A 25,207-nucleotide genomic window follows, 5' to 3' on the forward strand; every position below is an offset into this window, starting at 1 on the left:
TGCCCTTTTACTTAAGTAACATGATATGAAATCAGCACCAAGATGACTTTTTTTGCTTTTAGACTAGCCATGCTCTTACCTCAGTATAAAACTTGTCATTTAATATTTTTTTTATTTTTTAGATTTTCCCATCATCAAAACACATACATATGCTATTCAACATGAATCACCTTAGCCAGATAACATGCTATTTGCTTAAAATTTGTATCTGGGAAAAGAAAAATATGTAAGTCAAATGGTTACTGGGTTAACTTCATACCACTTATGCGGCAACTACTTATTACTTAGTCCCTTCATTTCCTCCATCATTCAAATGGGGAAGAGGGGTGACTGGGCCTCAATTTATTTATTTACAAAATGAGACTCTTGGACTAGATCATCTTTAAGTAATCTTCCCTATTTTAAACATTATAATCTTGTGAACTGTTATAAATAGAAAGATTAGCTAAACAAGTGCATTTTTAAAATTATTAAATTGCACCAAGAAATATCACTTTTCCTTTGGAAAAGAACAATTATAACTCTTCTTTCTACAGGGTCATTTTTACACAGGTTATAGAAGAGCAATCATGTTGTGAAAACATGTAGCCTTGATGAATTAAAAGCTGAGAAATCTTATCCAAAGATAAATACAGTGTAGCCACATGTTGTTGGCATGAATGAAAGGGGCATCATGCCCAGTTCTTATACTACACTTCAATTCAATCTGGCATCCTTACTTGTTGGTTTTGAAGGCTAATTCTATCCTCCAGTAAAACTTGGTTCCTTTACACACTATGCTGGATTGGCATCTAGGACTAATATTACCATGTGATCATAACTGGTCTCTGACATTTTCCTTTTTAACCTGCCAAATTCAAAACCACTATGTCAAATATAAGCCCAGAATATTTTTATTCCTGTTCAAAACTACTCCTTTCTTCATCCCTCCCCCTGTTCACTCATTTTTACTAACTCAGTTCTGATTTTGGGTGTGTAGAATCTCAAGAGAGGCCCTTGAATAGTCTGTTCACTTGTATTCATCATCAGAGACCCCTTTTCTCCACTGATAGAATGGTATTGATATGGAGTGGTATTGGTATGGAATGGTATGAAATAGTAGTATACTACCTCATTAGTATACTCCCTCTATCTCAGACTTTCCCCATCTCGATTCTAAACTCTGGGATATCATTGAGTAAAACCAAGTGTCACTCTCTACTTCCCATACCTTTAGTACTACTACTATTACTATTACTACTACTTTTAATCCTATTCCTTTCTCATGTCTCTGGAATTAATTGCCCCCTTCTACTATTCCATAGAATACCTGCTCCATAATGAATAAACTTACTTTCATCTTAAAACTTTTTTTTTCTTAGCCCCTCCACCTTTTGGCTTTCACTGAGCCTTGGCTCTCTTCTGATTACACTACATTCTGGACCACAATTTCAAATCCTAGATACACTTTTGCTCAGTCTGTAATTCATTGGTCATGGTGGAGGATTTAGAATACTTGTTTTCTATTGCCACTTCCAAATTCTCCCTGGACCATTATCAGTCAGGAAGATTTTAATCACCTCTATGTGCCAGCAACTATACAAGGCACTGGAGTACGATTACAAAGCATAAAACCACTCTATAACTTCTTTTCCTGCAAGGCAAATTCAGTCTAAACTTAACAACCAAACAAGATGGTAGTAAACAATATCAAGAGCTAGTCAACAATCAAGATTTTGACAATGTCCTCTTCCAGTACCATAATTTCATATTCATAACAATATTCATTTCCAATGGCATATTTTTTTTTCTATTTTGGGGCAGGGAAGTGGCACAGTAGATAAAACACTAGCCCCAGGAAGAAAATCACTTACTAGCTGTCCCATGATTATACAATGTTTAACTCTTGTTTGCCTCAATTTTTTATCTGTAAAATGAGCTAGAGAAGGAAATGGCAAACCACTCCAGTATCTTTGCTAAGAAAACTCCAAATAGGTCACAGGTAGTCAGACATAACTGAACAATAACATTCTTCTTCTTTACTTTAGCTACACATAAAGATATTTCTATCATCCATCTTGTCATCACCTACAAGTTTCACTTCTACATTGATGATACAAACATTATTTTATTTGACTATAATTGTTTATTATCCTTATTATCATTTAAAATCCATAACTTTATTTTTCATGCTAACTATGACCTCTGGTAGCACCAGCCGAACTTCTTTCCCAAGTTATTACTGGGCAGCTACTCTCTCCATTTATTCATATTAATCCCTTGAAGAATCAATTAAATTGTATGTCATCTTCTACATTCAAGTCACTTGTCCTCTGCTCTTATCGCTGATTTTACCTTGCAAAACTTCAATCTTGGATTACTTTCATGTCTGTTCATGTGCTGCTGGATGGAGCTGCAGAAAATACAAAACCATGCTGACTCCAGCCTAAAAAGAGATTCTGCCTTGAAAAGGGTTGATCTGGGGAATCAAATAAATTCTATCAGCTAAATGACATGCAGTTAATAGTTCTAATTTTGCATTACCTTCATCAATCTAATTAAACTTTAAATTACAAATTCGAGTGAAGATAGACAAATGAAGTTACATGAAGGAAAGGGAAAGAAGAGGTATGACTTCCATAGTCATACCAAACTATGCCAGAGACTGAAATGGGCCCTATTTCAAGATGAGAATTCCAAATGTAACAATGATACAATGATGGTGGTAGAGGTGGGCACAAAATGCTGGTTGATTGATAGTCATATTCCTGGGGATCTAGCCTATTTACAAATCCAGACTATTGTTCATTGTTACATTTGTCACAAGGAATATAAAAATATTGTAAATATATACTAATACGTTAATTTTCACCCACATTAGAAGGGTTATTTTTATCACAGGGAGGAACTTTTTTATAATTGAATCATGATGACATTTGTAACATACTTTATAAAGGGAATTATCAAAAGATGCCTTTAAGTGATAGTTCTTTTTTTTATTTTAATGATTTCATTGCAGTTTCTGGCTAATTGTTATAAGGGAAGCTTCTAGATGAAGATCAATAAAAAATGAAGAAAAATGTCTCTGAAACTAATTTAATATGTGATATAACTTATAAAAATACGTGTTACACTCATTTTTTTCAGGAACACATCTTGTACTTAAAATATACCTATTAGTTCGTGTGTATAAGAGAACTGGAGTGAATGCTGGATTGCCAATTCTACTAAAATTCATATACGTACATGTGCACACACATAAATATACATGTGTGTATGTATGTAATATAATATTAGAAGAATAGAAGGGAGTGGGTTTTCACAAAACAATTTCAATTATCATGTTACATGTGTGTGTTTTCATATATGTTTATTAATGTAGCAAACTAGTAGAAACTATGGTTTGTTGGAAAATGTCCAAACTCTCTTCTCTTCCCCCAAGAACAAGAATTGTACCAAGAGTTACATTTAGATTTCAAATATGAATGTTGCAATTTCTTCCTTTTTACTTTTCCCCTTACACATTTCATGGAATTTAATGTGCTAAAATTATATTATCACTGAACATTCATTTTGTGATCCTTTTGGATTTATTAGAAACTAAAAAACACACTGTAATTGAGAGTTAATTAGAAACAATGCCATTTATCAAAAAAGAAAAGTTAACTTTGTAGGAGCTATTCAGAAAATATTCTTGTTCATTATTAGTTACATTATGTTATGTTAGTTATATTAAGTTACATTAAGATGTGACTTTTTGTACCTTGCAAAATAGAGGACTGACTTGGCTGAGGAAAAATCATTATAAAATTTTAAAAGCTAATTCTAAACTCTAAATTCACAAATGTTTTCTCTATTCTTCATTTTTTCTTTGGGCATATAGGACATATAGGGAAAGAAATGAAAAAGAAATGAAAGAAATGAAAAAGACTATGAAACTTGAAGATTCTATATAAGATTCATTTGGAAAACATTCTATATGCCTAAGTTCACATAGAATCTTCCATTGACTTATTCAGTAAGCACTTGGGCTAAATTGTAGTTGCTTAGGAGGACTACTCTTGCTCACAAAAACTGAAAAATATTTTAAATGATAATTTAAGCCAAGCCCCTGATTTTGCTTATAAGAAAACTTGGTCCTGAAGAACTGTTGTGATTTCCCCAAGGTTACAATTAATTGATGGCAGAGATGAATTTAGAAATCATATGATAGAACTAAAGGTAAGTAAGTAAGCAGACACAAAAGCCAGCCTCAGATCTCTTTCATTAAGCTCTGATGTTCTCCCAAAGCTGTGACGAGGAAGTAAATATAGCAATATGCTTGTTTATAAGACACAATTCCATTTGTCAAGGTACTAAAATACTTTCTCTTCTCATCTTTAGCCAGCAAAGAAAAAGAAGTTAGTTATAATATCTACCAATTTTTTGTATATTTCAAACACTATCATATTTTACATATTTCAAACTTTCCCAGGAGAAAGAAAAAATGAGTGAGAATTCTGTGTCAGTTGCTAGAAACATAATTCAGGAGCATGAATACCTTGCTCTATCCTTAACAACTGAATATATTTATATCCAGGTTTAGAAAAAGTTTAAATATGGGGGAAGAATTTATTTTTAAAATATCTGATAAAATAACCTTTGGTACTACATAGTATATCTGAATAAATGAGTTTTCCTTAGTATGGAATTTTAACATACTAGTATATTTATTGCATTTTTAATATTCCATAAATATTGCATATTTAATCTTAGCTACACCAGGAACAGATAAAATCTTATGTAAAACTGCAAAAATTGTACAATATACAGGAAACTTTTTACATAGTTGGTAATAATATTGGTTTTTTATATGACATAATTGGATATTTTTCAATACCCCAGAAGAAAACTCAAGACAAACATTCATTTTTCAAGGATACTGTTAAGAACCAAACATAGAACTGTGCACAATCCAAGTGTATATGTGTATACATATGTTTAAAAGCTCTAAGATACTATGTAATTCATTTTTGATTTTACTATATATTTCTCTCATGGCAAATCGATTGCATTTTGGCTAGACAATCTTAAGAATTAATTTACAAAATTACATCGGTATTTTGGGGGTTAAAAAGAGAATTAACAAAGGAGTCAAAATTAGAGAGTATTTGCTAATCCAAGTTTTCTTAAAACATCCCAGGTTTAAATTTTAGGATTTTTTTTTTCTTAAATAGTCCATACTTAATAAAAGTTTTTAAATAGTCCATACTTTTGTTAATAGTTTAACAGTTGTTTTTGTTATAACCCATCTTTTCATTATTTATAAACCTTTTGATGATTTAAATACTGATGACAGTTTTATTTCACTGTACTATACAGTACAAACTTAATCATAAAGGAAGAATATTAGAAAACTGACTTGAAATATATATATATATATATATATATATATATATATATATATATATATATATATATATATATATGCAGAATTGTTACTGAACATTGTACAATAACTTTTTTTTTTCACCAGAATGTTCAGAACAACTCTTTATAATGGAATTGTTGAAAATCCATGGTTAACATTCTGCAGAACAATTCGGAACTATGCCCAAAGGGCTATCAAACTGTGCATACCTTTTGATCCAACATTGCCTCTACTGGGTCTGTATCTCAAAGAGATCATAACAAAGGAAAAGGACCCTCATGTGCAAAAATGTTTGTAGCAGCCCTTTTTGTAGTGGCAAGGAACTAGGAACTGAGTAGATGCCCATCAGTTAGGGAATAACTGAATAAGTTATAATCCATGAATATAATGAAATTATTGTTCAATACGAAATGACCAGAAGAATGATTTCAGAAAGGCCTGGAGAGATTTACATGAATTGATGCTATGTGAAGTGAGTACAACCAAAAGAACATTGTTCACAGCAACAAGAAGATTATGTGATCATCAACTGGAACGGACTTGGCTCTTTTTAACAATTATGTGATTCAGGCCAATTCCAATAGACTTGTTATGGAGACAGCCGTCTGCATCCAGAGGCAGGACTATAGAGAATGAATGTGGAGCACAACAGTGTTTTCACTTTATTGTAGTTTTTCTCTCATTTTTCCATTTTTTATTTAATTTTTCTTGTGCAGTATGATGAATATGGAAAAACGTTTATTAGAACTGTACATGTTTAACCTATACTGGATTACTTGCTGTCTAGGAGAGTGGGGTTAGAGGAAGGAAGGGAGAAAATTATGGAACACAAGCTTTTTCAATGGTGAGTGTTGAAAACTATGTTTGCATGTATTTTGCTATTATAAAAAAGTCATGGTTAAACATGTTAGCAGATTATCCACTTTAAAAAAAAAATAGCTAGCTTGTTAAATTAATCTGATCAAGATGAAGATATAAGAACTCTGTAATTGTTCTGTTATTCCATCATGTCCAAGTCTTTATGACCTTAGTTCATTGGATTTTCTTGAAAAAGATAATAGAGTGGTTCATTTCCTTCTCCAGGTTGTCCCCATTTTACAGATGAGAATCTGAAGCAAAGAGGGATTAAGTGACTTGTCCAGGGTCATATAGCTAAGGTTTGAATTCAGGTCTCAGGTCCTGAACTCAGGTCTTCCTGATCTCAGGCCCACTGTTCTATACACTACACTACCTTCTGCCCTTAAAATAAGCCTATCTTTACCTAAATTCTTTATCCCATTATTTAGACAAAATTAAAAATAAATTTAGTATGTTTTTTATTAAAGCAGTTCTCAAATAACTACTAATTTTAATCTGAATTGCTGGTAAGAATAACCACAGCAAAGAATACCACAGTATTGGGTACTTGAAGCATTCACCAATAGCTAAACAAAGATGACTGACCAGAATCTACATGAACAATGAATAGATAGTTTTAAATTCTAGAACTCTTACCCTTGTTTGATGTACTATTGTCATTCAGCTAAAGGTCAATCCTTATTTTACAGTACACTTTAATTTACTAGTTAAAAAATAAGTTATATTTAACTAAATTAAAGGAATTATATGAAAATTTAATAGTTAAACTGATGAAAAGATCTCTTCAGGCAAAAATCTTTCTTACTCTCTCCATTTCCATACTCAAACCTAAAGGATTCACTAGTTTCTGCTTCAAGAAATTTATGCTTTACAATCTTTGAATCAAACCAGTGACATAATGCAAAAAAAGGAATTAAATCAAATTTATTGAACAGATTACCCCTCTTAAAATAAAGTGTTTACAACACCATGGTAAAGCAATAGGAATACTGAAGTTGAATGAAAGACTCAACTGTTACCCCCCAAAGAATGATTCCTTTCCACTGCCTAGGCACATAGTTGGTTTTTCCTTCTTTTTTCTGAGATACAACTTTATTCCAGATGAAAACTATGATGTTCCATGATGAAATAGTTCCTAATTGACTGTATGTTTATGATAGAATGAAGAAACTCTAACATCAGGTCCTAGGAAATGGTGTTAGTTTTATAGAAAGATTTACAATAATAACCCCTTAAAGTTTTATAATATCTTCCTATTATGCCTTTCCAAATTATCTTTTTAGCAAACTCTGAAAGGAAAATGAAATGGCAATAATAAATCTTTATTTAGAATGAAAGCAACGTGAATACTGACAAAAGATCAGGATTCCGGCACTACTTCCAACATTTGTTACATGTATGATCCCATGAAGTCATTAAACCTTGCTGTGTTTCCTTGTCTGCAAACTGAAGAAAACAGTACTTGGAGCATCTCATGACATGCTGAGAGGAAAAGACTTTGTAAATCCTAAACAGGTATGCAAACGTGACAGTTTTTATGATAAATCAAAAGACGAAATTTGTTTCCCATTATAAAATTAGCTCCTTTTTAGAGGAAACTCAAGGATTGGTTTACCTTAAAAAAAAACTGAAAGGGATATAGTCTTTTACTTAGGAATGTAAGAAATTCTCATCTTTTTCTTTTTTGAGGAAACTGAGGTTAAGTGTCTTGCTCAGGGTCACACAGCTAAGATATGTTAAGTGTTTGAGGTTGGATTTGAAGTAGGTCCTCCTGACTCCAGGGCCAGTACTCTATCCACTGTTTCATCTAGTTGCCCCACTATCTTTTTAATAATAAATAAAATGTACTACCTTCTTACCCCTGCATTTTAGAATTCTTAGCTTCTTTCAAGATCCAGTCCATGCCCCATTTCCAATCCTAGATGTTAGCATTTCCCCTTCTCCTAATCTATGAAAATGTCATAACCCATCATTGGAATAAAAATTCCTTGAGGGTAGACTTTAAAAAAAAAATTTGTCTACAACAAATATGAAATACATGGTAGAGTTCTCATTTATACTTATTATCAACTAAATTGAGATGCATATCTTAACTATATACCAACAACATAATTTAACCTTATTTTGAAGAAATAGATTTTTTTTCAGGTTAGGAAGGAAAGTTGTCAGTTTCAAACATGTAGGCTTTCAAGCTAGATCACTGAAAATTTCAAACATGCACAAAAGGCGAGTATATTAGCTTCCTAGCACTCTCCAAAAACAACCTCCTCTTTTTTTTCAGGATATCTAGTATTTCAGTTAAGTCCACAGAACTTGCAGATTTTTGAATATGTTTTAAGGAATAGAGATTCTTAAACTGGGATCAGTGAACTTAAAAAATTAAATGTATTTTGGTATAATTGTTTTCTTTTGTAATCTTCATGTATTATAATCTATGCATTGAAAACATTATTTTGAGAAGGACTAAAGGGAATCATTTCACATACAAAAAGGTTAAGAGCTCTAGGTTTGGTCTAACCTTCAGAGATCTAGTTCCATTCCCTTACAGTTCAGCAAGGTTGGATCATTCACAAGTTGACATTATGGAACCAAGACTAAAAAGTATCTCTGTTCTTTCATTTTTCATGGAGCCTAGTGCTCTTTCAGATTAAGTCCTCTAATTTTTATTTAGAGGCAATAGGGGTTAAATGACCTGTCCAAGATCATGTTGTTAGTATCTCTAACTAATTTTGAACTCAGGTTCTCCTATTGACTACATAACCAGTGCTCTATTCACTGCACCACCCAGTTGACCCATCCTCTCTATTTAAGGGAGACAATCATTCTTTTTTCCTGACTCATACTCATCACTGTCTTTTGGAGGGTGGGACTGAGTGTCTGGGATTTACATGACCCTCTTTACAGAAATTTGTTTTGACAGTGGCATGCACTGATTATTATGGCAACATGATCTTCAGAAATGAAGAGACATATTTTGAGGGAAGATTAAAGTTTGATATTTTTATGTTATTCTGAAAAGTTTTACTTTGAATAAAGAAAAATTGAAGACAGAGACATTTGTATAATGTGGTTCCTTTATGATGAACATACTTCATTGAATTTCATTTTACAGTTGAGAAACACAAGATTCATTTTTAATTTTCTGGCTGTTGACTCTTAGGCATTAAAGAAGGTTGATAATTATGATAATTCCCTGAAAAAGTCATGTTTTTTCCTCTTCTCACAGTTCAGAGAATTATTTTATAAACCTAAATCTGTACAATTCATGCAACTCATTTTTTCTCCTCCTTTTAATCAATTGTTATCAACAGTTCTTTCCATTTCTGGGCACTACTACAAGCTGCCAAATCCTTGAAATGGTCTCATGTTCCAGATTTTGGAAATCTTAAGGAGATTTACACATGCAAGAAGCTGCATAGACATTTAACAATACAATATGATTTAATCTATTCTTCATGAGTCTTAAGATCTTGGCCCCCAGAGTAATCAAATCTTGATTTGGCACTGGGTTGCTTCCAGAGATTTGTTAGCATTTTTCCTTTTATGAACACAAAAAAATTAAACTCATTTCTTTAGAACTCCAAGACTTTGGAGTACAAGGAGTTCCTTCCACTACAAAGGAGAATATATAGTAAAGAGAGGGAACAAAAATGAAAATCCATCCTGAAAAAGTAGGAAGTGAAAGGGAAATAAATATTCATTCATTGACTGCAGAGGTAGCTGCACAAAACCAAAGGTAGCACAGAGAACTGGTAGTCATCCAAATAGTCAAGATTTACTAGCTTTACTTAATGTGGTAATAGGCCTTTAGAACAAATATTAAAGTTTTGGATATGTGGCCAGTACCTATGATGTGTGAAGTGAAAGAAAAAAATTGTATATGAGAATACTAGTTGTGATTCTTCCCAGAAAATGTCAAATTTTAAAGCTCCTAATACTTGATAAAGTGAGGATTTTTTTATAAGACAAAAAAGTTCAATGGTTAAAAATCTCACACAGCAAAGTAAGCAGAACCAACAAGGTACCGTTTAACTATCATATAATGCCACCAAATTATAGGCTGATATTTTGCTGTTATCTGTATGATATTGTTTATAGATATAATAAGAAACCAGACACCTAAAACAAACTTTAATATTTTATTTTAAATTGACATATATAATTGTAATGTATCCTGTATTCGAGCATCCCCCCAACTTTTCATCACCTGAGAAATTATAAAATCTTCTTTCTATAGCTCATCCACTAAGCCCCGAATGCTCAGTTTATCTGAGAACAGGCAGATGTATAGCCTTGTAGAGATCATTTCCTAAAATTGTATCTTAACATCTCGTGTTATTGTTATAGTATCATGAGATAATAACTTGCCTTCTTTTAAGAGGGAATTTGCATGTGTCATGTCAAATGTACCACAGACAATTTTAAACCTAGTTTTCTTTACTCAATGCTCTGATGAACATTCTCTAATGTTCGTGACACTTGACAGAGTATTTTTAAAAATTAAAATGCTAATGTTAAACCACTATTTCTTTTGAGCATTTCCAGAATTTGTTGTATTAATTCCAATTCAGGCTTATTAGTGAAGCAGAGCCAAAGATTGCTGCTCATTCTCTTAAAAAGTCCAAACTTTTCAGAAAGAAAAACATAACTCAGCTACAGAAAATGGGAATTTTGTATTAACAAATTTAACTTTGGTTTCTTCTTAATACATAATAAGCCATGACAATTTGCATCTATTCTCTCTAGAGAAGTGGTGTAGACCTACACAGGTCAAAGAAAAAGACAAAGATCTAATTCATTTTCACAAAAAGATAAGTGAAACAAACATTTATGAAGAGTTTTTTCCCCTGTCATTGAAGTGTATTTGTTCCAAGAGAGAGAGTTAATAAGTGAAGGATAAGTAGAAGTAGTACCAGTTTCAAGGACAATACATTTTGGTGTGGATTGGAATTTAATTTCCCATTAAGGACTATGGGTAATAAATATATATGTACATATAGGATCATTAATATATTAAGTGATTCTTTGCATTCATGCTTGTAATAATGATAATTACATACAAATTGATATGAATTAACAATTAATTTCCCCCTTCGGTTAATAGTGATTTGAAGTTGTCCTACAAGCAGGAAGTTTCTTAGACTTGTTTTCATAATTCCCAAAGTAGGTTTTCTCCATATTATAGTTCAAAGCAAAGGATATGAAACAATAATTTTTTTATCTTAAATGTCTCATGTTGCCTTATATAGAATGGAGAAATTTATGCTTTTCCTTCTAATTTTTTGAGATAATATATTTGCCCAAATTCTGATTTTAGGCAATTCATACAACTAGGTCTGGATCACATACCATATGTTGGCTTCTGAGTTTTAAAGGGAAGCCTTAGTTTCAGAGTATGCAGGACCTATTAATCTTTTGGTGAAATCTCTTCTATAATTCTTATTTACATTCATAGTTTTCTGTTAATTCTTTAAGGCATCTTGGGGAACTATGAAATATACAAGTTTGGGGATTTTCAAAAGTCAAAGGGAACTAATATATCAGGGATATCCAAGATCCCTATATCCTTCCTCTGGGTCCTAAGAGAAACCACACAACATAAATGGGGCACTGATATCAGGAATACCTGTATCAAACACATTGATAATCCCTACTCTTAAGTTGCCTTAGTTTTTATGTGTACTCTGGAGATGAGAGATGCACAAAAACATTCCATGTGGAAATACAAGTCAATTGAGAGAACATAACATTTGATATTTTCAACTGATTCTTCTCAATTTCATTTATTGCTGTGAGGTTAATGAAGAGCTGATATAAAATTATCTCCAATTCATGGTCATTAGATAGGAAGTTTTGAAAAGCCAACATTAAGTAGTCAAGCTTTACTGACTTTAGGGGTGAAATCTCAACCTGGCCCTCGAATTTGTTTGTGTTTAAATGTTTTACATATTGTATATGTCTCTCTAACACCATCTCACTCCCCACTCCAAAAAAGATAAAGAAAAAACACCACCTCTTTTGTTTGCTTCCCAAATGAGTAAATGAGGCAGATTACATTTGTTTATTCCCCCAACTGAGGGTGAAGGGGCTAAAAAGTAGCCAGTTGAATGTTTGATAATTTTAAACTAATAACTTACACATGGACATGTGTGTGCGTGTGCATTTTTTGGTTTTGTTTTTACATGTAATAAGATTTTTTTTCTTCAATGCTTTTCCTTAGTTGGCTAAATTGTGTATCAAGATGCCAGGTGCGATGTCTTCAAGTGATTGTTTTTTCCCTGAGGCAACTGGGGGTTAAGTGACTTCAAGTGATTTTTGTAACTAAAACATTTCCCATTAGTTTCCATTATGAAATCTATTATGTTTGGGTAACTTTTTATTCCTAAGATTCCATAAATTAAAACTTGATGCTTCAAACTAGGAATGTAAAAAAAGGAAGGTTGCAATTTTTATGGTACATGATTTTTTTTTATTTAAATGACTGAAATTGGTTTGATTGTCAAAAAAAAATCAGCATAGTATAATTGCCTTTAGTAATGACAATTTAAATCTTTTTTTTCCCCAAAATAACTGAGATTTTACTCAGTCCTTGGTAAGTTCTCCTGCACATATGTATACATAAGTCATGACCCATATACCTGGTAAATATATTAATATTTTCCCAGCTCAGGAACAGACATCAAGTGATGCGTGAAGCCAGAGATAATATCCATCAACCAAGACATTCTGAAAATCCTCCTTTTTTTTCTTCTCATAGGGGCTGGTCAACTTACTACAGTAATGCACCTTTACTGTGTAAGCACTTTTAGAGAGTTTATCCTTAAATTTTTCTATTTGATAAAGCTATCATAAAACATAAAAAGCAAACATTTAGCCACAAAAGCTATTTAAAAGAGAACTGTCACAGTATACCATCAAAATGTCATAAACTCAAGGCTCTGTACCATGATAAGTCAGATCTTCATTCCTTTCTAGTATACATAAGAATGTAAGAATATATATATACACACATATATGAGTATGTGTGTATATATATATTTTTTTTTCACCAATGCACACACTAGTTCTTTCAATCAAACCAAAAAGCTAAAATAGTACTACTTTTAAATTTTTTTTTATAAAATACAGTATTCTTATGAAAACTATTTTAAATCCTATCACAGTGCTTGAAATCTAAAGACCAGGCAGTGTTTTGGCAACCCGACTCTCCTTTATGAAATGATAGATATGAGCATACTGGTAACATATTGTGCTGACAACAAAATAATACCCACAGAGACTTACAAGTCAAACTACAACACATGAATCATGTTTTGAATAAATATGACTATTCAGGAACACTGAATTATATAATAAGTTGCTTGTGAGTTCAAATACTTTTAAAAGAACAAAAATTCTTGCTACAGCAGCTTTAAATTACAAAACACAAGAAAAAAAATAGTCCATCCATGTACCTTTTCATGGAAGCTCTATAAGAGCCAAAACATTCTCTGAACTCTATTGAAACTGTATGATCTCCTGTTCCAAGTTGTAGCATCTCTTCTTCATGGTTAATGCTATTTTTAACATAATTAGCTAGAATGCCTCCTATATAAAGAAGCTGGTAATAATAACTGTTGGACAAACTAAACTGAATGCGAGTCTAAGCTACTCATTAACTTGCAAGATGAACAATTTACTATAAGCTATGTTGATAGTGATGTTATGTATTGAAAGCATACAATGGGACTGGAAGCTGAAAAGGTCCCTTCTGCCATCCAGAATTACTGAGAGAAATCTCTGGAACATATTTAGTTGAAAATACTCTGTATTTTCTACACTGTTTTCATAGAAATAATTATGATTATGGAATTATGTAATAGCAGTAAGATGGATGTAATGGTAAATATGTTGTGGTTTTGTGAGCACTCTTCACTTACATCAAGTCTTTATATATAGCTTATCTGGTATCAAACTTCTCTTCATTGTGCTAAAAGTTAGGATAGTTTTAAATCTGGTAAAAACAATTTTTTGCTAAGAAAAGATAACAACACCTTTGTAAAATAAATTTTCAGGATCTCAAATGTTGAGATAATTCTGTACTGAGATTTCCTGTTCTCTCTTTACCCCATGACGGGGTTTCATTATAGCATCAAGCTTTTGCTAACCTTCTGATTTTCAAACAGGTACAATTAATTTGGAACAATATTTTTATGATTTTTTGTGCTTCATGCTTTTCTTGTGTTGCCTTGTTTCACAGCAACCAAAAAATTAGTGGTTTAGGTAAAACAATTAATATATACTAATACCATTGTCTGTGAATAACTAACCTGAAAAATTCTAAGCATGAAGTGTTCATTAGGTAGTGATCAGATACCAAACTGGAACTTTCTGTTGAATGGGGGAAGGAGTAAAAAAAAAAAGTTAATAAAATACTGGAACTAGAATTCTCATCCAGTTTGATATGTTTCCCAAGATGGGGGGCTTTAAGTAAAGCCATTTTAAAAAAGTTAAAACAAACTGCCAAAAATGAGTTTGCTATTCTAGAAATTAATGTTGGCTTAACCCGTATAAATTGCACAAAGAACGAGCCAGTGGACTTTGCATTCTTTGCATGTGTCTTCCCCCTTGTGAGTCCATTACCTTTTACAAAGAAATTTTAACTATTAAACTTGTCCATTAATTTTGCCGCTGAGGGTGAAACCATCCAGTTAGCATATACACTATCATTTGCATATCTTGAAAACACAGAGTTAGTGCCATCGAATCTTGTGAGTGGGACAGGACTCTCCTCAGGCCAGTTCGGGTATGACATGCCTAAAAATGAAAACAGATAATTTTTTCTGCACTGAAGAACCAAAACTTCATGTGCAGACAGTAAGGCCCTTGGCAAAACTCCCTTTGTTGTTAAAACCAAACTTCTAACTTTTGCACCAAATACATGGTGTACATTGTTTCCAGGTTTTTTATACACAAATTACATTAATGGGTAAAAGAAAATCAAAAGTTTTCTTGATAAAATCAACTCTGAAGGAACTACCAGCTTGGGCTTTTATAAGTTTTCCAGTATCAAAACATATTTTGATAGCAGCAAAAAGGAAAACAGTATGATACTGTCCCAAACAGGTTATTATAACCAAAAGATTTTAAGATTTTTGTTTATTTCTTGGTTGGCTTTTGGGGTTTTTTTTGTTTGTTTTTGGTTGTTGTTGTTGTTGTTGTTGTTATGGAAAATACTTTAAGCCAAAATAAGCCTACTTAGTCATCATGGAACCAGATACTTCTGCTTATTCCACAAGGGATAAGGACCTTAAATCTCCAAGAGAAGCATGCATATGCCTGCAAGATACCACATCTAGAATCTAAACTAAATCCAGTCATTTGCAAATCATAGATTCAATGTCCTGAAAAATGGAAAACCCTCAATTAAGAAAAAATTCTACTTCATTTTTTTTAATTACAAAATTACAAGACAAAAAATATAATCTTTTGAACATCTAATCAGGAGACAAAAAAGTAGGAGTTTTGGCAAGAACCATATTTACTGTCCATCTCACTACCACAATATGCTAGAATATTCTTCTTTCAAAATACCTGCTACAGCTTTTTATGATGGTATCATAATGCTATGTAGGAACACAAAGGATGTGAAAACAGTGGACTGCTTTTACTTTCCAGAGTTGCCATTACTGCATTATCTTTAAAGGCTCTAGGAGCAGCACTCACTTCTTTCTGCTGTCTAGACAGGCTAAGTTAAGTTAAGATCCCATCTCAAGTTAAGCACATATCTTTGCTCAATAAACCTCTCACTTGTATACAAGAGTAGAGATTGAAGCATTTATATTGTATGAGACAAGACTGTTCAAATATATTGGGCCCCAATCCCAAATTCATTTAAATGTTTTTCATTTTTTCCCAAAGCAAATGCTTACCAAAATCCAGTTGATTTGCCCAAGCAGTTAAATTACAGGTATATTAATCTGATATAATGGATCCCATTTTCCCACCCCATCCCCCAAAAGTGTACACTTTGATTTGTTAACCACATTTAAAACCTCCCCTGAGAATACTTCCCTGATCTATTTTTCTCTTTTTATCATATCTATTTGGTAATTTTTACTTATTTTCACATCCCTTTTCTTTTTAAACAGAGTTGCAAAATGCCTGAAATATAAACCTAATGCAAAGTTTAACATTTACAAACAAAAAAAAAAGCTTTCAAAGCAAGCTTTGATTTCATTCAAACCAGAAGCACTCTTTAAAGGGATACAGAGTGTGAGGACAGTGCAGAAGGAAAAAAAATCAGGAGTGGGTGGATGGGTGTGTGTGTGTGTGTTGCTAGAATCTAGTAAATGCATGTGAAATTCTACCATAGAGTTTGTTTTCAATCCATGTGGAAGGGAGGGTTCGAGGGAGGGGAGCATTATTACAGTCCACGAGGGGAGTCTCCTCTTCTGAAAGGCCATCATCATAAAGTAAGGAGTCAGATGGGGTAGAAGCTGCAAGATCCAAGTAGTCCTAACAGAATGGAGGTAAAAATGAAAAAGTCAGGTCAAGAAAAAGGAAACAATGTTAAGTGTAGTCTTTCCCAAAGACATCAGATAGAAGAGTAAATACTGAAACAATCTAGAATATTTTCTACATGACCTCTTTACAAGTATTTCAGTCACCAAAATAAGAATGGGAAATTCCTTAGAACACATACTTCCTTAAATTACTCATATTTTGTTATGTTCCCATTAAGTATATACTAGTATATACATGTGTATTTCCTAATAAGTATATAAAAGTATATTATAATATAATGTTTAATATCTATATGTTATATTACTATATTATATATAATTATAATATGTATAATAGATGTGAAAAAATTCACCAGATATATTTGATACTTTCTTAACTTTCCTTTAAAAAATACTATTACTACAATGTCCCATTGGTGTTTTAAAACATTTAATAATAAAGAATTCTCTAAACTGCTATCCTGTTCTTCACTATTAGAAAGTTTTTTCCTCTCCTTTTCTTTAGATTTTCAGTGCATTACATAGTGTCTAGCACATAGCAGGCACCTAATAAATGCTTGTTATTAGTTGAACACTGTGCTACTTCACTATAGATGGAGCTCTTCAAACCCAGTGGAATGTAAGTTCAAATAATAGGCCTAACAAAATCCTGAAAAGGTTTAAAATATTGGCTTCAAAGTGGTGTGTGTCTTTGTCAACTAAAGATCAGCCTAATAAATTTCGGTGACTCTCATTACTAAAATTAGACCAATCAGGGATTTTTTGTTTGTTTTGTTTTGTTTTCTCAGACTGGGTCTATCTTCTTCAGGATGGGAGTATGGCACTTACTCAAAGACCTGATATCTTGATACTAATTGACTAAGAATCTTTAACTTGCTCTGCTTTTCTGCTCTGAGTCAATTATCTTTTACATTAGGCAGCCCTTTGGACCTCTCCTCCAGAGTGGCTGACCATATTGGTGCCAGTCTTAGCACTACTGTAGCTCAGGACTCTGGAATTCAAGTGACTTACCTGCCTCAATCTTTGTAATAGGGACTTACCAGTACAGCACCCCTCCTGGCTGAGATAATATATTTTAGATACTTTGCCTTTATTCAAACCAAGAAATAACAAGATATCTAAAGCTTGCTCTAGCTTTTCCAATCCTACCAAAGCTGATTCAGTTAGGTTTTTTTGGGGGGTGGGGCTTATAGTTGTTTGCTAGTAGTCATTCTTGGTGCTTGATTAAAACATCTGACTAGTATTTGAATAATCGAGTGATAACTCCTGGGCATCATGACTTTGATACAGAGAAACTACAGACTGCAATATATGTACAAAACAGGACTTTCTCAGTGACCAACATACAGGAATCATTTGTTGATTAAAGCAGCAAATTTCTCACTGCTGAATTTGAAATTCCCAGCTAGAGAGTATCTTAAATGCCAACGGATCATTCAGAACTAGGAATCCTTAACTGTCTAAATCAGCCTAGAGAGAAGCCAAAAACCTAAGTAAACTTACCCTACTCTTCACCATCATCTTCTCTAGGTCTTTGCTGATCTCCCCAAATGTTGGTCTCTTATCTGGTTCCTGCTTCCAGCAGTGCAACATCAGATTATACCTGCGAGAGACAAAACAAATCAATGGAGCAGGAGGATGGCTTTGGACTGATTTCTTAGTCATCATATCCAGAGATAATAATTTCAAATATTTTAACTTTTACATTCATTCATTTTCAGGTACATTATTTTGATCTAGGCAACATGTTATAGGAGAGTACTAGTTATATAATCAAGTATATCTTGATTCAAATCCCACTTTATGCACCTACTTACTACTTATGAGGCAATGATTTTGTCACTTAATCTCACTTGACCTCAGTTTTCTAATCTGTAAAATAAAAAGGTTAAACTAACTGACCTCTAATGTTCCTTCCAGCTTTAAAATGAACATACATCAACATAGGCAATTCTTCAAAGAGGAAACTCCCTCTACCAATATTTGTGTGGCAAGTTATAGTCTTTCTGACTTAGAAGCCAGCTCTCTATTCACTCAACCACTTATTATAAACTGAATGATTATTTTGAAAACCATTAAGGTTCATTATCTGGGGCACTGATGGATCCATGCTCAGCAGCAGACTTTTGGATGAACCATGTGAAATTGTCACTTGGTATTTATAGGTTCTTTATAAGCACAAAATGCCAGTTTAGTTCTAGCATGTCATTTTGAAATTTGATATCATTTCTAGATTTTATTAGAACATTATGAAATCTGTCTCTAGTCATTTGCTGAATGATTTTTTTTATTTCAATGTAAAATATCCATAAGATATTGGCCAAAGGAAATAAAATAAATATGATATATAAATGTCAGGTAAGTAAAAAGCTCCTACTTTGAGAACAAAGGTAGCTTAAGGGCATAAAATCTGTACCTTAAATATACTTTTAATTCTTCCTACTTTTAATTTTTTTTCTTTTATAGTTGTTTGCTAAGCAGCTATCTTTGGGTATTAGTTTAAAATATCTGGCTGGCTCTTGAATATTCATATGATACCACTGGGTATCTTGACCTTGACACAGAGAAACTACAGTCTGTAATATGTGTGCAAAATAGGACATGCTCAGTCACCAAAGTATAAAAGCCACTTAGTAATTAATCAGATCAGCATAATGACATCTGCTAATTGTTTCATGTAACAGTTTGCTTCCTCCTTGAAAATCCCAGAATTTAAATACATGAATAAAATCAATTATACTTACATTTCTTCGCTGCAGTTTTCAGGCCTCTCCATTCGATAGCCCGTTTTTAGAAGGTTGAAGAGACGTTCGGGAGGAATACCAGGATAAGGATTTCCTCCTAGGGTTACAATTTCCCAGAGCAACACACCAAATGACCACCTGAGAAAATAAGCAAGTCTTTAAAATGGTTCAAATAGCCAGGAATACTGCAAATAACCTTATACTTTTTATAGATGATGGATGCATACCTTTCCTAAGCTCTCAAACTAAATACATCCAGCCTTTAAGAACAGATCTGTACACATTCACATTCTATTAATCACAAAGATATAACTAGTATTCCTTAAAAATTTCTGTCTTATCCATAAAAAAGGAGATTGAATGATGTGATAATATTCATATATAACCTTTTACACTAGCTAAGAAACTAACTTTGATTTAGCTGTAAGTCAGGCTCAATCTAAAATATCTAGATGCTTTGACTTTATTTTCTCTTTAGAAAAACAGGAAGGTCTGCTTCTTTCTAATCCAGAGCTCAGGCTCTGTTTTTGCTTGCTACTTACTAGCTGTTTGACTTAGTGATGTGCAGCCTTCTCTGTGAATGAGTTTCCTTTATCTGCACAGTAAGGTAACTGGAAATATGATCTATAGGATCCCCACTTATATATAAGAAATTAATAATTCATGGGACTATATGTTGAAATCTTAGAGGTTTCTAGGTTAACCATTCATATTTTAGAGGTAAAGAAGTTTGTGTCCCAAAGATATGTTAAATGACTGTTTTCTTGCTGAGGCAATTGGTATTAAGTAACTTGCTAAGGGTCAAACAACTAGGAAATATTAAATATCTGAGGTCAGATTTGAATTCAATTCCTTTTGACTTCAGAGCTAGTTCTCTATCCACTGTACCACCAACCTGCCCGTGTTAAATAACTTTTCCAAGGTCACACAGATTGTAAGCATAAGATCCAGGATTTGAGCCAATGCTCTTTCCATGGCACTGAATAAAATCATTGATGAAATCCCCCTTCCAGAACTCAGAAAGTAAGGGATATCAACAGTGCTTAATAGTGCTTTAATGCAGAGAAAATTTTCCTCAGATGAAAGGAAAAAAAATTACAAAACCTCTGTCAGGAAATAATCCTCATATATCAAATCATTAGGAAGCTACCCAATCAGATTCTTAGACTCTAGAGTCCAAGAAACAAGTCTTTCACAACACCCTATTGTCTTTCATGTTTGACAGCCACCTTTAATGACAAGCCTTGGTATCATACATGCTAACATTTTAGTGAGAAAGACTTCCCTTCTCCCAAATTTCTCAGCTGGCTATTTGATATCTGTGTCCACTATAAATATAATCTAATCAGTTATATGGTAAGAAAATCTTGCCTAGCTAAAATTAAGGGTCATTAATGTCAAAAGTTTGAAGTCAGTGATTTCTCAGAAAAATACACAAATGTCTGGATATTCAAGCATCCTTTGCAAAATTATAATTTAACAACTGGCACCAAGTTACCTTGAAGATGGGGGGGAGGAAGAAATGGAGAATAGGTTATCTCTTCTTTATTTGGTCCCAGGCAGAACAGTAATTCTAAGAAAAGAGTAGTCTCCAATATATTGAAGAGTTTGGCTTGCTATCACAAATAAGCCAGGTTTCTTCCTGCCCTCCCCTACTTAAATAAAAAATAACCCCTTCCTGAAAAGGAAGAAAGCATGCACCCAACTATTTAGAGGACTTGCATGAGGAAGAATAGAGAGAGGAGGAAGAAAGTGAGAGAACAAAAAGAAGCATGATATTGTACAGTTCGCAGGAGAACAAAGCAGAGAAGACTGAGATCACAGCAAGAAGGAATATGATTGGAGTCATCATATACCATGACTTAAACAGAAGTACTAAGTAAGTTTCAAGAAACTGGTCTTTGGGGAATCTTTAGATGATATCAAACTGGTAAGGAAGACTGAACAGGATATGGAAATACTTTGTTTAAACTTAAGATGGAATTCAATAGGAAGAATTCATATGTGGCTTCAAGAATTATCTTCTCCCTCACATTGAAAAGCATTGGATCCATCAGTTAAAAAAAAAAACACCAGAAGGGCTTTTAGGAGGCTGTAGGCTCAATGAGTCTTCTTTGGGACACAACAGCCAGAAAAATAAATGGGATCTTTGACTATACAAAAGAGGTATGACTTCAGGAATAAGGAAAAGAAAGTCCTTCTGCATCATTAAAGTGAATACACTTCTATGGTGATATTCAGTTTGAGAACCACAATATAAAAAGATCATGAAGAAGCTCAAGAATATCCAGAGGCTGGCAACAAGAATGATGAAATGCCTTACATCTATATCACATGAGGATCATTTGGAAAACAAACAAACAAACAAGCAAACAAAAAACAACTGAGGAGTTTAGACTGGAAAAGAGAAGAAAGATGATGATGATAACTGTCTTCAAATATATAAGGGGCTGCCATTGGAAGAAGAAATGAATTTTATTCCATTTGGATTTTGAGGGCTGAACAAGGAGCAGTGAATGGATATCACAGAGAAGTTAATTTAACTTGATGTCAGAAAAAACGTCCTAACAATAAAAGTTGTGCCAAAAATAGGTTGGACTTCTCTTCAATGGAGGTCTTTAGAATACCTCCAATTTTCACATTTCCTAGGATTTTCACAGCTTTAAAGTTTGGAAAGGTCCTTCCATGTAATTTCACAAATTCTCACAACTCTGCCAGTTAAATCTTTTTGTTAATCCTACTTCATATACAAAGAAAGTGAGGAGAGAGATTAAGTGACTGGCCCAGAATTATAGAGATAGTGTCTAAAAGTCAAATCTCAAAGACTTGAAATATTGTCTTCTTGTCTCCAAGTCTGATGCTCTAGCCACTGCACAGACAAATAAGAGAGGTAGAAGAAAAAAAATGAGAAAAGAAATGAGAACAGTTTAGAAAAAAGGGGAAAAATTGACTGAAGAAAGAAACTCTTTAAAAATACAACTAGTCAAATTAAAAAAACACCACCTTTAAAAATAGGATGGAGGAAAATTTGGAGCTGATAATCATAACTGTGAATGTGTATGAGATGAACTACACCATAAAATGAAAACAAATAATAAAGTGGATTAAAAAATAGAATCCTAAATTATGTTGTTTAACAAGAAACATTCGACATAGAAAAACACATACAGAGTAAAAGTAAAAAGCTAGAACAGAATTTATTATGCTTCAGCTAAAGTAAAAAAAAAAAGCAGGGATAGCAATCTAGAACTCAGATAAAGCAAAAGTAAAAGAAGATCTTAATAAAATAAATCAAGAAGAAAAGTACACCTTGATAAAAGGTACTGTAAACAATGAACAGTAACTTCAGTGTAACTAACCACAAAATAAAGAATAATGATACTAGGGAGATTAATAGAATCCTAGAAAACCTACATAAGATAGACCTTTGGAAAAAACTGAATACAGTCAATAAAGGAATACACCTTTTTTTCCTTGGTAGTATATGGAACCTATACAAAAACTGACCATGTATTAGATCATAAAAACCTCATAGTCAAATGCAGAAAGGCAAAAGTAGCAAATGCTTCCTTTTCAGACCACAATGAAATAAAAATTGTATTCAATAAAGAGTCAGGGATAGACTAAAAACCAATTGGAAAATAAATAATCTAATTCTAAAGAATGAGTGAATCAATCAATAAATCATAGAAACAATACATAATTTCATCCAAGTGAATGATAATAATGAGATAACATACTAAAACCTCTAAGATGCAGCCAAAGCAGTTTTTATGAGTAATTTTATATCTCTAAATAAATACATGACTAAAATAGACAAAGAGGAGATCAATGAATTGAGCATGCAACTAAAAAAGCTAGAAAAAGAACAAATTAATCCCCCCAATTAAATATCAAATTGAAATTCTGAAACTCAAAGAAAAGATTAATAAAATTGAATTTAAGAAAATTATTGAACAAATAAATAAAACACTGTTAGTTTTATGAAAAAAACCCAACAAAATAGATAAACCTTTGGTTAATTTGATTAGAAAAAGGAAAGAAAAAACCAAATTACTAGTATCAAAAATGAAAAGGATGAAATTACCACCAATGCAAAGGAAATTAAAGAAATAATTAAGAGGTATGGCAGCAAATCCAACAATCTAATCACAATAGATAAATATGTGCAAAAAAATAACTTGCCCAGATTAACAGAAGAGAAAATAAATTACTTAAATAGTCTCATTTTAGAAAAAAAAAAGAAATTGAACAAACTATTAATGAACTCCCTAAGAAAAATCTTCAGGCCAAGTGAATTATACCAAACATCTGAAGAACAATTAATTCCAATATAATGCAAATTATTTGGAAAAATAGATAAAGAAGGAATCTTGCCAAATTCCCTCTATGACACAAATATGGTACTGATACCTAAAGCAGGAAGAGCTAAGACAGAGAAAGGGAATTACAGACCAATTGGTCTAATAAACATTGATGCAAAATTTTTAATAAAATATTAGCAAAAAGATTACAGCTACTTATCAGCAGGATAATACACTATGACCAAATGGCATTTATACCAGGAATTCGGGGCTTGTTCAATATCAGGAAAACTGTTATGATAAAAAAAGAAGACTCCGGCAAATGAGAACAATAGGGTCTAACAACTATGAAAGTGGCTGAGGCAACTGCTATAGAACTTAGATCTTTGTCAGATATCCAAGTCACCTATGTCATTCATTGCATCCTTAGCCACTGCTACTTGTCTTGACTTGTATCTTGCCACTGTATTTCAATGACTCAGGAAGACAGAATGAGGCTGATGTGCAATTCTCTCTCATTTAAATCCAACTCATGAGCAAGTCAAGCCATCACCAGTGATGTCATCAGTACTCTTTTGAAAATGAAGGATGAATAATTACAGCAGAAATTTCTCTCAGTTATAAGCTTTACAACAAAGATTCCTTCCAATTCAACTCTGATTTTATAAATACCACATCTTTACAAAATCAGAGTTGAATTGGGAAAAAAAACATGATTGGCTATGAACTCCTAGAGCTACAGTGTAATAGGAATTATTATTGCAAATAATGTAATAGGAAATGTTGTAATTATGAGTGTATTCTAGAATATACTAGAATCATTAAAATCGCCACAGAAGTACACACTTACACATCACTTTGGGTAGTGTAGATATGATCAAAAAGAGACTCAATTGCCATCCACTTTACAGGAATCCGGCCCTATAGGAGGAAGAAAAAAAAAAAGAAAAAGATATTCATATAGCTTATAATCAACCAATAAAACTCTAAATGGAAATGTAATACATAGTGTGGTGAATGGAATAACATATTTTACAACCACAAGTACCCATACTATCCCTCGCTAGGTGAAATATTAGGCATCCAGGTACATGAGACACTTTACAAAAATTTTAATAAAATGATTTTTTGAGGAGCCTGACACAAAGTAAGCTCCAAGTAAATTGTTTGTTGACTAAGAGATAACTCAAATATCCAGTCTCGTTTTCCCACCCCAGGAAATCCTTCAGAAGCTTAGTTTCATGGTACAGTAGAAGGAAAGGGAAATGGAGTCAGAATATCTGGGTTCAGATTCTTGTTCTGTCAGTAAATTGTGTGGCCTTAGTCAAGTCACTCAGGGAAACTGAAGCTCAGATGTTCTAGAGATGTGGAAACTCAGGCCCAAATCCTAGAAAACAACTTGGTCAA

At 32.8% G+C, this 25,207-nt stretch overlaps 1 protein-coding gene across 2 annotated transcripts in view; it reads right to left on the reverse strand.

Annotated features, from left to right (window-relative positions):
- Nucleotides 1–12,693: 12,693 nt before the first annotated feature.
- RET (ret proto-oncogene) overlaps nucleotides 12,694–25,207 on the reverse strand; it is a 155,215-nt gene continuing 142,701 nt past the window's right edge. The window contains exons 16-20 of one of the 2 annotated variants that reach the window (XM_074296688.1): nucleotides 24,651–24,721; nucleotides 19,497–19,634; nucleotides 18,256–18,355; nucleotides 16,597–16,744; nucleotides 12,694–15,043 (exon numbers count right to left, since the gene is read on the reverse strand). In XM_074296688.1, the coding sequence (XP_074152789.1) occupies nucleotides 14,886–15,043; nucleotides 16,597–16,744; nucleotides 18,256–18,355; nucleotides 19,497–19,634; nucleotides 24,651–24,721 (615 nt within the window). In that variant the 3' untranslated portion in view covers nucleotides 12,694–14,885. The remainder of the gene's footprint in view (nucleotides 15,044–16,596; nucleotides 16,745–18,255; nucleotides 18,356–19,496; nucleotides 19,635–24,650; nucleotides 24,722–25,207) is intronic. The other variant, XM_074296689.1, reaches the window with a different exon arrangement.

This window comes from Sminthopsis crassicaudata, chromosome 2 (assembly GCF_048593235.1).
Source record: "Sminthopsis crassicaudata isolate SCR6 chromosome 2, ASM4859323v1, whole genome shotgun sequence".
NCBI lineage: Eukaryota > Metazoa > Chordata > Mammalia > Dasyuromorphia > Dasyuridae > Sminthopsis > Sminthopsis crassicaudata.